A 16,938-nucleotide genomic window follows, 5' to 3' on the forward strand; every position below is an offset into this window, starting at 1 on the left:
TTTTCTGAATCCATATAAACAGCACTAAATATTTCTACAGTCATTAAAGACACTGCATCCATTAAAACCCCAGGAATGGTGATCAGCATACTTCAACTGTTATCCACCAGTTGTAACAATACTTGCCTTGACCTGAATTTCTTGCTAGGCTAGGCAGTCAGGTTTTGAATAACCTCCCATCTTTCACAATCGTCACAGCTCATGCCAGTGGAGTGGCAAGAAGTTGTAGATAAGCAATATTTTGACAGTGGACAGAGGAGGAGAAAGAGTAAAGGCTGAAGTCTTTGCTACTATTTTAGTCTATGTAGCATAGTACAGGCTATAGAGAAGTGTGTGCTGTCTCTGACATGGATCCATCCAACTGAGTATCTAATGTAGACATCTACATCAGAGCAAGCTGCAAGTTGCTCTTGACAGCCTAGAGGACTTCAGTGAGTACAGTCAATGGAGATCTCGTTTCATCCAAATGTAATCTACATTATGTCAAATGATTCATAACTTCAACTCCACTGCCTGTGAGAGGCAAGACAACTTGCTCAGGTGTGCACTTCTCAAATTAGCTAAGAACAGCCCCACATTAAGTGACCCAAGAGATACAGATGATACTATCAGAGGAAGTTAAGAAATGAGTTGCTGTATGTATGCAGTTACCATACTGGTAGGTAGGCAGATTTGGAAGGCTGGCAGATTTGCTAGAGTTCTCTAGAAACTACCTAGTAAACACCAGTTATTTCTTGGCCAGGAAAAACAGTCTCTCCAAAAATAAACACTGACTTACCAAAAGTAACAATTCTCACAGTGATTTACTTTTAAAATAAACAAACAAAAATGAACACCGAGCCTTTTTTTCTGTTATATTTATTGTTCTTTTGGGAGGCACAATGTAAATTTCAGCTTTTGCTCATTTTCTTTTCCCTTGCAAAACAGCAGGGTACAGGTTACAGCCATCAATCTGCAATCAGTATATACTTCAGAAGGTCTCCAATTAAATTTTCACATTTCCTGATGGTAAGAGAGGCACATGTGCAGCAGTAGCTGAAATAAGAATAGTTTAAGCAATACTTGCTTAAAAAGCTGCACTGACTGCTATTTTAAGGCAGGTTTGGTGAAAGTTTGACAGGCAATTTCCTCAGGAAATGAAAATAATTTTGCCTACAGAAATACATTAACTTTGACTGAAAAGAGGCTTTTAGAAAATACTTCATCAGTGTGAAATTATATTGATGTTACACTTCCTTTAGTTAGAAAGACATTAATGAATCTTTTTGTTCAGAATTCAGACTTCTCAGCTATTCCTTTACCTTGCAGGAATGGCACAAAACAAAGGCAGGTAGTGATGCTTTATTGTCACAAAAGGCAGAAGTTTCTCAGGGAATTAGTAATTCGGGCAACACTGCAGTCTCTGTAATCTCTCAGGCTGTGTTCTCAATGATAAGAGCAATACCTTGTCCACCACCAATGCAAGCTGACCCAACTGCATATTTCCCACCACGACGCCTGTACAGAAAAAGTAACAGTGAAAATTATTTACATTTATGAAACCATAGTAGCTGTTGTCCTGATTTTATGAAAGGAAACTAGCTATCAACTGGGTACTACTAAAGATGGTGGTTTAGAATGTGCATGTTCTTCTTTTTCTAGAAAAATATCATGAAGCCTCAACTGATGTTGAAATATTTCTGTAGAAAAACAAGGAGTTGCAGGTCTGAGTCTTTTACCATCTAAAAGATGGTACGTTATATTGTTCTTAGGAATACAAAATGGCAAGGAATGATGTTACGGGATACTTGTGGTTTCAACACATAATAAAAATGGCATAAGTAAAATATAATTTTATTGCCAAGGTAGTTTCTAAAAGCTAAGTTTTCTACAGCCACACTCCAAGAAACAGTTGTCTGCAAGGTGCAAATTAACTGAGGCTTTATGGTTGAACACTAATATAGTGTTGCAAGTACAAGCAAAAAGATACAGTGATCTCTGCCCTGAGGGGAAAAAAAAAAAAAAAAGGAAAATTCAGATTAAAATGGTGCTAAGCATATCAAGCAAGCCAAAAGAGTCAAAATTTCTGAAAATGGACTAAAGGAGAAAGAAGGTGATGACAAAGCCTTTTAAATGGACCCTGTTAAGAAAAGAACAGACTTTGCTCAAAGGCCATTTCAATAAAGGAAGCCTTCCTACTGACTACTGTGGGCTTGGATCAGATCTAGGAGGCAAAAAAATCCTGTAATGACAACAGAATGGAATAAGAGGCAAGCTGCAGGACCTGAACTACAGCACAAAGGTAACAAATTTGTACAGAAAGCAGTACACTTTAGTGTGGAGAGTTTTAAGTCAGCAGACTGGAAGATTTTAGTCACACAGTATCCATACTAAAAATCTTTTGCAGGCGTAAATACATCAGCATTGCATTCACTACCAGCAGCTATCGGCTACGTACATACCTTAATTCATGAATCAGATGAACTGTGATCCGTGATCCTGAAGCACCCAAAGGATGACCTATAGCGATGGCACATCTGTTGACATTGGTTTTTTCAGGGTCAAGGCCCAAAACTTTTTCAACAGCTAGATACTGAGGTGCAAATGCCTCATTCACCTAAAACATCAGAGAAACAATACAAACTGTTCATGTCTGACTTTCCACACAAGCTTTCAGCAGCATGTGTGCACACAAGATTAAATGAGGTGTGCTTCTTCTCCAGGTCATTTTGATTGAGAAAAATATTAAACATTGTGCTTATAAAAGCGTACTCAGACAACATACAAATTGTCAGGCCAACCCAATGTAAATTCGAATCCTTCTGGCACATGTGATACAAAGCAAGTATATAGTATATTTTATTAAAAAAAAAGATGTATATTCTGATGCGATGTGTTCATGAAGAGCCTATGGCTCTGACAAAAAATGGCCTTGTTCACAAATGGAGAAGTGTGACTAACTTAAAACATTAACAGTCCAAACCTCATGTCACATTAGGATATTTTTTTCCATGGAATGCTATCACACCATTTTCAATTTCCACGTGCCTGAGATTTTTGTAATGACTGTGCAACTGCGTGGTAGAAACTAGATGGACAGAGGTCAGGCAGGCGAGCTAAGATAGGTGGGCTCCAGATATGCAGAAACACCTACCTTGTGATGATGGGCTACACGTATGAGTGGAATGTTTCTGCTAAAAAGATCAGGAGTAACCTCACTGTTCATGTTAAAACTCCTTACCTCTACCAAATCCATGTCCTTCAGGGTCAATCCTGCTTTCTTCAGAACCTCAGTAATTGCAGGTACAGGGCCTATTTGGAAATTATATGCACAGTTAGTTAAATAAAAAATTAAATAAATAAAGGCTTATAAACATGTTATACATAGGATAGCTTCATAAACCCTCATCAGATCCCCTCCCATGAGCCTCTGTGCAGCCAATGAATTCTGGATATGCCACTCACCTGCTTTATTAGGTGGTAAGAGAACTCCTAAATCTCAAAACTATTTGGCAGCCTCCTCAACACACTGCCAGGGAAAGTTAGGAGTGTCACTACTGCTGCACAGCTATGTTGGTAAACACACGCATAGCTTTCAAGTCAAGAGAACAGACAGTCCCCAGCCAAATAAAACAACTTCACGACAGTTTTGAGGCATTCTCCTTTCCGGTACTCTTGGTTCAGCTTATTCTTTCCTCACAACTTGCAGCCTCCAGGTATACAAAAAAGAAAAAGGGAGGCTGTTCTAGAGTTTGCTGGTCAAGTGTTTAGTTATGGGTATTGTTGTTTTAATATAATTTATATGAAAATCTTCTAGTCAAAAAACCCTAACAATAAAATGTTCCCTTGGACCCAGGTCCCAGACAACTGAAGACAGTAAGATTTTGAGAATATTACAGAGTTTGGCAATAAACCTGTTCTCTGGAAGAAAGCTGACATCTACAACCTAGTATAATCCACTAGGGGAGATTAATCTCAAAGCACAGCTACCTAAGGAAAGAGACACTCAAAGAGAATTTGAAAAGGCTAATTAGATACGTGCTTGTAGGACAAAGATATTGAGATGTTAGATGGTAGCTCATCATTAGACAAGAAAAAATCAATCCTAAAACATTAACAACCCTAAATGCTATCTCACTACCAAAAAGTGGTGTTGAAAACTCATAGCTCAGAGAATAAAAAACATAAAAATAAGTAAATGACTGAAGAGACAGAAAAATTAAAAGAAGGGCACAGTTTAAAGCTCAGTGGATTATTAGAAAGCCTCAGGCGGCTTAATACTAGACTCTAAATGCATCTCATTACAGACAGATTTTAGTATGCCTGTTACGCGTAATGGGAGGGTCTCGTGGACAATACAAAGACCATTAATGACAGCCAAGTAGACTTCTTTTCCACTTCTCTCTCTCTCTTTTTTTTTTTTTAAATAATGAATTATCTCACTAGACATTGTGAGGCAGGACTCCCTATCACTATCAGTATGTGAAAGGGCAGTTGCTCAGTCTGAGCTCCTGTTCTCAGATCTGTTGCTGTCATGTCGATGAATCTCATCTGGTCTTTTTGAGTTGCTGGGGACAAGCTGTGGTGTTAAGGAGTTAGGATACTAACTGTTTCTCCATACGATTTATGAAGTTTTTAAACAAGCCAAAAGAGTTGCCTGACCTAGAAAGAATGGGCTAGTTTAGAAAGCACAATGACAGCATGAAGTCTAGTGAAAGAAATCTTCCCTCTACATTTGCTTTGAAGGTTGCATTAGTCAGATAGTCTGATCAAGAAAAGAAATCTGACAATGCTTCATTTGCATTCCTACTGACGCATAGAACCAGTCAACAATGACCTCTCTGAACAGAATGGCAGAAAGGAAAAGCGATGCTGGGATACAATGCTGTCTACAAACTAAACAGAAGGGAAAAATCCTGGGGTGTCTGGATTGGCTTTGAAGGTTTGTTTGCGTTAACAGCTACTTGATTACGAAGCATAAAATATGGGACTAACAAAAAAAGAGAAGTAGTTGGTTTGCCAAAATAATACCTGAACAGATGTGTATCCTGGAATCCAATCTTAGCTTGAGCAACTGAGTAACTGCTGAAAGGGGTACACATAGCCAATACTCCTTCAGCAAGAGGTGAGGAAGACAACTCATAGTTACACATTTAATAATGGGATTTAAAGCTTACAGGAAACTAAAGTGAATTTCAGGAGAAAACTGGTTTAAAAAAAAATAGAGAGAGTGCCTATTTTCTTGACTTACTAACAGAGAGAGTACAAATGAAAAAAAAAAAAGGTGCCTGGGGGACTATAGTTCAGTGCTAATGCTATAGGTCAGGCACTGCACATCCCCTTTCAGTCAAACTGAGGAGTAAGTCAGTCCCTCTGCATAAGAGGGATGGACTGATGCGGTGGAATGGACATTCTCTCTGTAGTAAGCCACACAAACGTCTTCAGAGCTACCAGACTCAGCACACTGCAGCCTCCCTTTCTTTCCTTTAGAATGCCCAACACAAGAATATTTTAATGCTGCTTGATGCTATAAAATAATGTGCTTTATTGCAACTTACCAATGCCCATTATGGAAGGGTCACAGCCAGCTGAGTGATAGGCTACTACTCTTGCCAGAGGAGTAAGGCTGTGCTTTTTAAGTGCTGATTCACTGGCAATGATGACTGCACCAGCTCCATCACACACACCCTTGCAATAAGACAGAAAAGCATTCTTAGTGGAGAAAATACAAACAAAAAAACCACCACACTTTAAACTAAATATGCCCCTCAAAAAAGCTTGAGTCCAAGACACTATTATTAACATTTAACAGACAATTGTATTAGTGTTTATTCCAAACAACAAACCACAATTTTTCACTATTCTGTGGACTGTGAAAAAAAGTTAAATATAGATGTTTAATTAATTTCAATGTTTTAGAAAACTAAAATACCTTTTTGCCACTTAAAGTCTCCCTTACACTGGAAACATCATTCTGTAGACTTGCAAGAACACCATTAATATTGGATAATGTATGTACTATTAATTATAAAAGATACTTTACAGACACCCATACTTACTGCAGCTATGATCTATTTTAGGCAGGAATTCAGATTATATGATCACAGTGGTCCTTCTGGCCCAAAGAATATTAATCAATTGATTAAGATAATGACTGTAAGAGGATCAGTCTGTAATGACATGCTGCTAAGCACCCAGTCTACTCTAGGTAAGAGCAAAATGTGGTTTGAACTACAGAGGATACTAATTGTGGTACAAAGATGAGCAGCAGCAGCATGCCCGCTAATATAATGCATGATTTGTAAAGCAAATGTTCAGTAATCATTGCCCCCAAAAGAAAGTAGAATGGCTAATTCTACATAGCCACTGCAGGTATCAACTGCATAACTCAAGGCTGATGAGGAAGTGTCAATGCCTCACTAAAAGTTGACACCAAGTTGTGTGGGAGTGTTGATCTGCTGGAGGGTAGGAAGGTTCTACAGAGGGATCTGGACAGGCTGGATCGATGGGCTGGGGCCAATTGTATGAGGTTCAACAAGGCCAAGTGCAAGGTCCTGCACTTGGGCCACAGCAACCCCATGCAACGCTACAGGCTTGGGGAAGAGTGGCTGGAAAGCTGCCCAGCAGAGAAGGACCTGGGAGTGTTGGTTGACAGCTGCCTGAATATGAGCCAGCAGTGTGCCCAGGCGGCCAAGAAAGCCAATGGCATCCTGGCTTGTATCAGGAATAGTGTGGCCAGCAGGACTAGGGAAGTGATCGTGCCCCTGTACTTGGCACTAGTGAGGCTGCACCTCGAATACTGTGTTTGGTTTTGGGCCCCTCACTACAAGAGAGACATTGAGGTGCTGGAGCGTGTCCAGAGATGTCGGAGTGGGAGACGGACCCGGAGTAACGATGAATCTCAATATGAGTATGGTCGTCCTCGTTTATTCAGATTACTTAACAGGTTTATATAGAAGCTAAGCAAAGCACGCGCTAACAGCGACTATTCTATTGGATAACTATACTTGTCCACGCGCTTAAAACAATTATATGATTGGTACAAAGTTGCCGTTCACGCACTGTTCACAAAGGGGGGTTTATCAGCACTTTCCCAGGCTTAGTCCCGCTTATCTTGTTTCACCAAGTACTCCTTCTGCTGTTCTCAAGGGAATTTCACCTTGATCTCTGGCTCCCAGGCCCCATCAAAGGCTGGATTGCTCACATCAATTAAGCTGTGTCCTTTTTCACTTAACCATTCTTCCACACAGAGAAGGGCAGAGAAGCTGGTGAAGGGTCTGGAGCAGAAGTCTTATGAGGAGCGGCTGAGGGAGCTGGGACTGTTTAGCCTGGAGAAAAGGAGGCTGAGGGGAGACCTTATTGCTCTCTACAACTACCTGAAAGGAGGTTGTAGAGAGGTGGGGGTCGGTCTCTTCTCCCAGGTAACAAGTGATAGGACAAGAGGAAATGGCCTCAAGTTGTGCCAGGGGAGGTTTAGACTGGATATTAGGAAATTTTACTTCACCAAAAGGCTTATCAAGCATTGGAACAGGCTGCCCAGAGAAGTGGTTGAGTCGCCATCCCTGGAGGTATTTAAAAGAGGCTTGGATGAGGTGCTTAGGGACATGGTATAGTGGTGGTCTTGGTAGTGTTAGGTTAACGGTTGGACTCGATGATCTTAAAGGTCTTTTCCAACCTATACGATTCTGTGATTCTCTGAAAAGAACAGTGACAATCCACAGAACCAAATTTTAGGACAGGAGCAGACTGAAGGATCCCCTGCCATCTTGGGGCTGGAACAGTCAACCAGGGGCATTCAATTGCAGAATTAGAAATAATTTTTGTCAGGAGACACCGCTGACAGCCAAAGGTGGCTCAGTGACACATAAATACAGTGACAATAAATTTGGAGAACCTTAGAGGTGACACTTTCACAACCCAAGGCTTTGACGTACTCACTGAAGCATTCCCAGCAGTCACAATTCCATCCTTTTTAAAGATAGATGGGAGTTTTGCCAGTTGTTCCAGAGTGGTCTGGGGTTTTGGGTGCTCGTCCTTTTGCATACTTTCTTTCCCCTTTTTCATTTTCACTTCAATTGGTGCCATCTCAGCATTAAAGTAACCAGCATCATGAGCTGCAACCACAAAAAGGAAAATAAAAAGACTCTGATAAAAATATCAAGATGATTGCACAGCATGACCAATAATCCTATTTTCATGTACACACAACTTTTGCTCTATTTTAACCAAGAATTCAGGGACAGTACTGTTTATGCTTTATTTTGCTTAAATAGGCTGGTTGGTGTTTTATTGTTTCTTTGTTCTTTAGAAACTGGGCAAAAACTCTACAAATACATTCTCAAACTTCTCCAAAGAAAGTCTCAAATATTAAAGTGTTATTTCAGCTTTAAATAACTGAACTTTTTTTTTTTAACCACTGGATTTATTTTTGGTACATATCCCCCTGTATTGTTGCTTTACTCTACAGCTCTGTCACATATCAGAGGGCCAAGAAGCTGTAAATCTCACTCAGAGGGGAATGTGGGAAAAAATCCTGAGCCACATTTTCACTGTTGATAACAAGCATAAGCTACTGTATATCAATTAAAATCCTGTCCAAGCTGCTCCTCCACAGGATCTCACAGTCAAGTCATGATCTTAGAATGGGATTCAGCTGCCTAAACAACCTGAGACAATTCAAGACATTGTAGGTATCTAAGATGCCCATAAGAGCATCTGGCCACATCACCTAAGATGACATTAGACGCCAATATTCAGGCAACTAAACGCTACCTTTTGTGTCCACAATGTTGATGTGAACACACAGATTTATAACCAAAACAAATCCTATCTCCCAAAACTGAACCAAGACTCCCAGCCACTTCAAATCATTCCACAAATGCAACTCTAAGGGATTTAAAACTAAGACACTGAAATTGCCAGATCTGATGTTGTTTAGCTACCTCTGAACTTTCTCAATAAATTCTACAAGGTCTTTTTCTTTCCTGATTAGCCGCAGGACTCTCTCTTTAGTGTGGAATAAGATGAACTGGTCATAACAAGCAGAAAAAAAAAACCCAAGGCAAAATCCTAGAAAACAAGAAAGAAGCAAAAGCCTCTTCAGGGGCACAGTTTCTAGCAAAGGTTCCAGGAATGGCAGGAGTTAGCTAACAAGATCAGCAGGGAAGGTAACAGATGATTGAGAAAAGTTACAAAAAGCACTGCTACACCCATTGAAAAAAAATACAAAATCTTCCTTCAAGAGTAGCAGCTGTTAAAAAGCACCATCATTAGAATCTAAAAGTATGCTTAGATCTTTGCTTCACCTTTGCTATGTTCACCTTTGGGTTGCAATGTACGTTGAAGTCCCAGGATGACCACTATATATTCTACTGGCTTTTGGCCTACCATCCTGTTTACACTATCAATCAATTTCACAGTAACCCAATGCCTCTGAATTTTGGGTTTGGCCACGTAAACCACCCAGAGAACAGTTTAAATGTAGGTCCTGAACAAATATCCCCTCTTCAGATTCCATCTGCTCTAACTGTTCAAGGGTTGTAGAATAGCATATGATTTGCAAAAGGAAGAAAAAGGATTTAGATCAATTATAGCACATGCCGGCACGCAAGAAGGATGTGGGTCGCTGTGGGAGAGGACTGTTCTGAGGTCGCTGTGTGGAGAGGAAAGAAAGGAGGGGAGTCAGGCATGCCTGGGACAATGCTGCCCTGCTGCAGGGAAGATAAGGGCAAGGCATCCCACCAAAGGGGCACCAACAAGTTACATTCATGAACATGAATCCTGTTCAGGCAGGAGGTGACATGTGACAGGCCAACGGCATTTGCTGCCTGAACGGCTATTGAATGTTCACTAGGAAGATGCAGGAAGCCAGTGGAAAGGGGCTGTTACTTAACCTGCTGATAGGCACAACACCTGACCAACAGTGTATTCAAAGTCAAACCCCCTAGGAGTGGGCTACTTGTATCACAGGGCAAACAAAAGCATGAATTATAGTATCTGCAAATCAAAAGCCAAATTACACCAAGATGCACAAGCTACACAAAACTTAAAAATACTTTGAATCAATGCTAAAAACTAACTAGATTTGAAATTAGTATCATATAAACACTTCCATTCCTAAATTTACTAACCAGCTTTGCATCTCTGTTGTGTTTTGAATGCGTATCGGTCACAGTCCTCTCGCGTGATGTTGTATTTTGCAGCCAGATTTTCAGCTGTAACTGCCATAGGTATTTTAACATGCATATCTGTTAGACCTTCCCACAATGTTTCTTCCAACTGCATGGAACATTATGAAAAGAAAATTATAAAGCACAGCAATATTAACATTTATTATTGACAGTTTCTAATTATTCAGCAGCCTCTTGGAAACTAATGTCTCTTTGTAAAATTAACTCAGGTTACCTACAGATACTTCATTTAAATTAGAACAAACAAACTGCAAAACAGTATGCAAGTTCTTGTGTGTTATTTTAGTTAATCTACGTTGTGCTCTAGTGTGGTTCTTTTCACCCATATGTAGCCCTGAGAGGTTTGGGAAAAGCCTATGATTCTTAGCATTTCAGCGTATTTCACTGCTGCATGAATTATTTATTAGAGACCTATGAGAAAACACACCTGTCTTTCTGGTTAGCAAGAAGGAAAGGTGAGGAACTGTGAAAAGGCACAGCAGCCTACTGATTCTTTGGCTCTTTCTCTACTGTCAGGTAAAATCACCTTGCTTGAGTCAAAGGTTTCTGTGGGTAAAACATCTCAGGTGAGAAAATACCCAAGTCTAACTTCACTTAACCTGATAAAGGCAAGCCTAGTCAGTTCAGATGGGTTTTGTCATCTCTCTGTCACCAGTAAAGTTCTGCAAGATAAATCACTTACTCACCTGCAACTGTATAATTCAATTATCTTCATGATAAGAACCCAGTGGCACCTATGGACACTCAGTGTTATCAGCAACCTTGTGAAGGTGTTCTCTGTAGGTACTGAGGCTTAGTCACAGTGCCACACAAGATTCACAGAACAGAGTCAAGCATACTTCATATTCACCATCGTCATAATAGAAAAACAGCGTAGAAAAAGCAAAGGGCTGAAACACTGAAATATCCTAATTTAGCATTTTGATGTCGGTTATGACCCACTGAATAAACAGTAATTATCAGAGCAGAACTGGATCCTTCTTGTGGCTTAACCCCAGTCGGCAACTAAGCACCACGCAGACGCTCGCTCACCCTCCCCCCTCCTGGTGGGATGGGGGAGACAATCAGAAGAGCAAAAGTAAAAAAACTTGTGGGTTGAGATAAGAACAGTTTAATAATTGGAACAAAAAAAAAATAATAATAAATTGTAATGAGAAGGAAAACAACAAGAGAGAGTGAGAGAGGAACAAAAACCCAGGGGAAAAAACAAACAAACAAACCAGTGATACAACCGCTTGCCACCCACTGACTGACACCCAGCCAGTCCCCGAGCAGCGATCGCTACCCCCCGGCCAACTCCCCCCAGTTTCTATATCGAGCATGACATCCTATGGTATGGAATAGCCCTTTGGCCAGTTGGGGTCAACTATCCTGGCTGTGCCCCCTCCCAGCTTCTTGTGCACCTGGCAGAGCATGGGGAGCTGAAAAGTCCTTGCCCAGTGTAAACACCACTTAGCAACAACTAAAACATCAGCGTGTTATCAATATTATTCTCATAACTAAAATCCAAAGCACAGCACTATACCAGCTACTAGGAAGAGAATTAACTCTATCCCAGCCAAAACCAGGAAAATCCTGCTGCAAATTTCCCACAGTATTCACTAAGGATATATCTTCAGAAGATAATGTAAAAATAATTTCTCTGTCAATTGATTTAATTTCAATTTACCTTTTTTAAAATTGAGAGATGCTTACAACTTGGAGGTATACATGTTCTTTACCAATCTACCCATTGCTAGCCTCACTAGCTTTGCCTAAACTGTGTATGCCTCTATTTCACAGCCTCTGACATCAGAAAATTTTTTATATTATATACAGTACTTTGATGGGACGTACCAAGTGAACTAAGTTTTGTGTCTAAGAGTTTATTGATATGTTTAACATGGAACAGGAGTTCAAAGATAGTTTTGGAAAAGTTAGAAAACTGGCATGCTTAACAAAATTGCCTGAACCTACTGTTTTGGTAATGTCTGAATACTGGATAAATGCTTTGAACAACTAAATCCAGAGCTAATCTCCCATAATTTCATTTGCAAGGATATAGCGTCTACAGGCCCAATACCTTACGTTGCTCTGTAAACATGACTTTATTCACAGGAAAAAAAAAAAAGTAAAAAAAAAAAGTACTAGACTGAGTTCTTCTCCTAATCTGGTTCCAAATTGAATGTTTCGAACTGCATAAGGAACCTGACTCATATTTTCAGCTCCACCACGCAGAACAACTTCTGAGTCATTAAGGCAAATTTCCTGTTAACAGAAAAACAAAACAGATCTAGGATTTAGTTCGCTGTTTTTGTAAGACAATAACAACTGTTTTAGAAAAAGACCTTGTCACCTACAAAGCCACACACACAGAATGAATTCATGCTTAGCCATGTGTATATTTATGAAGGGTTTACCCTTCTATTAATATTGGGGTCTGTCTCTTTCATTACATGTTCCTTCTTCCTTTCAGCAAGGAATGATTATATCAGTGGGGGAGGAAGAGAATATGGGTGCACACATATGACAGGACTGATGAACAAAGCCATTATGCATCTGCATGCTTTTGTGGTTAGGTTCACAGATGGTTGAACTTTTTTTTTTGAGCTCCCAATCTTCTCAAAAGGAACACAAATTAAACCTCAAAGCCTGAAACTAGACCTTACAATTCTAAAAAAAAAATGGGACATCATTTTAGAAAACATTAGCCAGGTAAGCTGCCAAAAGAAAACCCCAAAACGCACTAATTAATCATTGGCAAAGCGCACAGAACCTAAAAGCCCTAATTCCTAAATGCACCATCAGGCCACTCAAAAATTCTGCTTCCTTAAAATGATTCACTCGGACAGTTAAGGTTATTTGTGTACTGGAATGAAAGCAGATGAAATTATCTTGATATGACTAGCTATGAGATGACTAGTTAATAATTACTATGACTGATTTGTAGTAATACGTGCTGAGATGCTTCCTATAGTTACCAAAAACTTTGTGCACATAAGACTTTCTGCAGCTTTGTTGTGTGCCAGATAAATACAGAAACATTAGCTGCATTGATGAAATGCCATCTTTGGGAAAGAGCTCACAACCATACTTTCGATATAAGTGGGCAAATTCTCTGACACATTTTTTCAGTGTAGACCAATGTGTGTATAGCCTTTGCAGAAAGCACTAGAAAAAACAGTCAGATGGATATTATTGTAAACATGTAACCTCAACTCTACATTGTCTTCCACATTTCTTCCTCAGAGGATCAGACCTAAAATAATTCTCTAGCCAATGGGAACTTTAAAAAAAACCACCCAAAACCAACTATGTGGTTGCTCAAATATTCATAAAATACCCTTTAATTTTGTAAAGGCTAGTCACTGCTAGTTGTAGACCATTGGTCTGTATAAACAAATGAAATAAAAATCACTGTACCATCTTACTCAGTGGTTTTGGCCAACTGCTCAGAGAAGTTGATTTTCTTCTATTTTAAAAGAAGTGACGCTATAAATTATCTAACCCACAAGAGGGTTTGGATCTTTGAACAAAAGCATACTTAAAAAGCACAGGTTGCTGCTTACATAGCTAGCTAGGTGAGAATATAAACAATGATCAAAAGATGAAAGCCTCCTGTTGTGGTTCTGATGCCCAGTAATTCCAATTCATACAAACAGGATCACAGAATGCAACTATTGCACAGCTGAGCTCTATTTCACTGGCTAACACTTGTCGCGTTCCTTATATTAAACTCAAAATTGCTACAATGATGATTTTTAAAACCAACCACAAAATATGGCACTGTGGAGGCTGAACTCCTGCACAAAACCATGCAGGACAATAGGAAGTCTCTACCAGTGGTAGATAAAAATCCAGGTTAAGACTCATCCCAAACACAAAGTACACGTTTCTACACCCATCTCTTCTCTCATGTTAACAGTCTGATAAAGGTTACAACTAATACAGAGAGAAAAAAAAACAAAAAAAACCCCCCAAAAACAAAAGAGCTTTGTACCTGACATCCACTGGCAATGGATTGGAAACCAGAGCCACAAAGTCTGTTGACAGTGAGGGCTGGAACTCCCACACATAAACCAACATGTCTTGCAATATAAATCACACCTGTGGAGCTCTGCAGAAAGAACAAACAGGAGGTTTTGTTACACTCTAGTTTCTTTGGAAAGTAAAAGTCTTGATGAAAAGTCAGAATGGTGTAATTGCATCACTGATAGAAGATAGTGTATGTTCAACAGAAATCCTACTAGTTGTAAGAAGCATTCACTTCAAAAAGACACCATCCTATATGATCAAAAAGGGCCAATGTCTTAACATGCATTTTAAAGAAACTGTGTCGTAAAAGCTAGACATCAGGCCAAAAATGGTACTACAGATGTTAAGACTGAAGTCAGCAACTTAATAGTCTTATGTTTTCCCTTATCCCTTATTTTCAAAACAGCATACGCACAACAGACTGACATAAGACCAGATCCTGACTGGCAAGCAGCAATTATTTCAAGGTAAATTAAAATTGCTCAGACTAACAGGGGAGGGCCCCCAAAAACCAGACAGCATAGAAAATGTGGAGATGACATTGCTGCTTCGTATCCACTTTGTGAAATTTCATAACTGTGATGTTCTAATTGGACATTGGCCTGTTCTAACAATGAAACCTCATTCCTCCAAAGCTTTTCAAAGATGGTTATATCAGACTTCTATTTGAAAAGCAAAGTACCGCACACAGAGCAGTTTGCTTCAGAACCCACTCCTTTAACAAACCAGGCTCCAACATGAGATGAAACAAAAACGATTAGGCTTCTGCATTTCAACTACTGAGTCAGCAGATGATGGCAAGCACAGGTACAGAATAAAAAATTATAACAGCACTGCTATAGGTTTGTAATGGATCTTTTCCAAACAGAGAGAACACTCTTATGCTCTTGGGGATCATGCCCTAAGCTAATATGTAGTATAAAGACAAAGTTCTGTGCACAATGCTACTTGCCAATGTGAGTTCAGAAAAAAAAATTAACCAAGCCACTTCTGCTGAAGGAGGGGAGTTTAAAATGGTCATACATTCATAGTTATTTAAACTTAATCATATAATACTTAAAAGGAATCCAGAACTAAAAAAAGAACATCTATTGAGATGGGGAAGTATGATGCAAAGGAAAAGAAATGTAATTTCAACATGAAAAGACTTTTTTTTTATTAGGAGAATGCTATTTTTTATGTGAAAGCATTACAAGAGATTTGGATGCAGCAATTTTTTTTTTCTAGGCCACAAACAGTTCTTAAGAAACCTAAAAAGTTGAATAAGAGAAGCTGAAATGGTAGCTGCAGGAGACAGAATAATCAAAAGCTACTCTTTTGGCTGAAAATCCTTAAGAAGGAATACTGCACATTTGTTCACTTATCATTAAAGTTCTCAGGTATTTGTTTCTTCTGCACCCTTGAAACACTCAGTGCAAAATAAGACTTCTGACCCTTAATAACGGTGAAGTCAGAATACAAAAAAAACCCCAGAAATGATCTTTGCTGTCTTGCCTAAAACAAAGACCCTAACCTAGATATGTGGATAACTGCAGTTTTGCAATGCTGACGCCCTGCATACAATAGCATCTACATCACAAGCTCTTTGGAAAAGATATGATTGTCGAAATGTCTCTGCCAATCAAGGTATGTATCCCTTCAGCTCAAAGTAAACTCATATTCACTCAAAAAAAATCTATTTAGAAAACTCAAGGGAAAAGGGCTCAAATCAGTTAGTCTCCAGAAAGAAAGGGGTTTATACATTTCAGTGAAAACTCACTGATCATTGAGTTCCACAGCTCAAGTCATTCAAAAAGGAAAAACGTACCAGGGATTAGCAACTAACTGTTTAATGAATCCACATTTTTTAGAAGATCAGCTTGTCCTAGTTTAAACTACCCCTGGTACTAAAAAAAGAAAGCTAAGCCTTGCTCCCAATAATATCACAAATCATGCAGGGTATGTCCCTTAAACATGAACAAGAAATACTACACTATAAAGGCTACTTAGCCATTCCATTTCCACCCCTTTGGTTTATTCTTGGCTGAAAAGCAGAGGTAACTATCTATAGGACCACACCAAAGGAGACAACTGAAATAATCACTGACCAGCAAATTTTCCATACTACCAACCTGCATGACACTACCGGCAATGACACTATCAATGATCTCAGGAGAGACCTTGCCAGAAGCCAGAGCAGCTCGAGCAGCATGTTCTGTCAGATCGGTGGCTGTGAAGTCCTTCAGCAAACCTCCATAGGTCCCAAAAGGAGTTCGCTTCACTGCAACAAAAGTTCATACAAAGGTTTTATATTATTCCATAATTGCTTTCTGTTGAGAGACTCGATACCCATTCAGGCCCAAAAAGTTCAACAAATTAATAGTCCATTGAATACAATCAGACTTTGTTTCAGTTGCTATTAATAAGTCATCCACATACTGTAGAAGAGTTCCATCTCTGGAGGGAGGATCCCACGTCTCAAGTTCTCGTGCTAATTGGTTCCCAAAGATGGTTGGACTGTTCTTAAAACCTTGGGGTAACACTGTCCAGGTAAGTTGGGTTTTCCTACCAGTAGTAGGACTTTCCCATTCAAATGCAAATAAGTTTTGGCTCTCCTTGGCCAGAGGCAAGCAGAAGAATGCATCTTTCAAATCTAATACTGTAAACCATACTTGATTATTTTGTAATTTAGTAAGTAAAGTATAAGGACTGGCCACCACAGGGTGTAAATCTTTAAAGTTGAGGGGTTTTAGAAAGAACACCTTTTCCTGTTGGC

At 39.4% G+C, this 16,938-nt stretch overlaps 2 protein-coding genes across 2 annotated transcripts in view; both read right to left on the bottom strand.

The window, feature by feature from the left end:
• The window catches only part of CZH18orf32 (chromosome Z C18orf32 homolog), a 349,853-nt gene that overhangs the window by 128,780 nt on the left and 204,135 nt on the right, over positions 1 to 16,938 (bottom strand). The window lies entirely within an intron of this gene.
• On the bottom strand, positions 841 to 16,444 carry ACAA2 (acetyl-CoA acyltransferase 2; the record flags this gene model as incomplete). Its single annotated transcript, XM_075488904.1, has 9 exons — positions 841 to 1,497; positions 2,442 to 2,596; positions 3,221 to 3,291; positions 5,538 to 5,667; positions 7,918 to 8,093; positions 10,110 to 10,257; positions 12,297 to 12,416; positions 14,149 to 14,265; positions 16,295 to 16,444. Coding segments are annotated over 9 exons (1,152 nt in total), but the record flags the coding sequence as incomplete, so codon positions are not given.

Source organism: Mycteria americana (assembly GCF_035582795.1).
Source record: "Mycteria americana isolate JAX WOST 10 ecotype Jacksonville Zoo and Gardens chromosome Z unlocalized genomic scaffold, USCA_MyAme_1.0 Scaffold_18, whole genome shotgun sequence".
In the NCBI taxonomy this organism is placed as follows: domain Eukaryota; kingdom Metazoa; phylum Chordata; class Aves; order Ciconiiformes; family Ciconiidae; genus Mycteria; species Mycteria americana.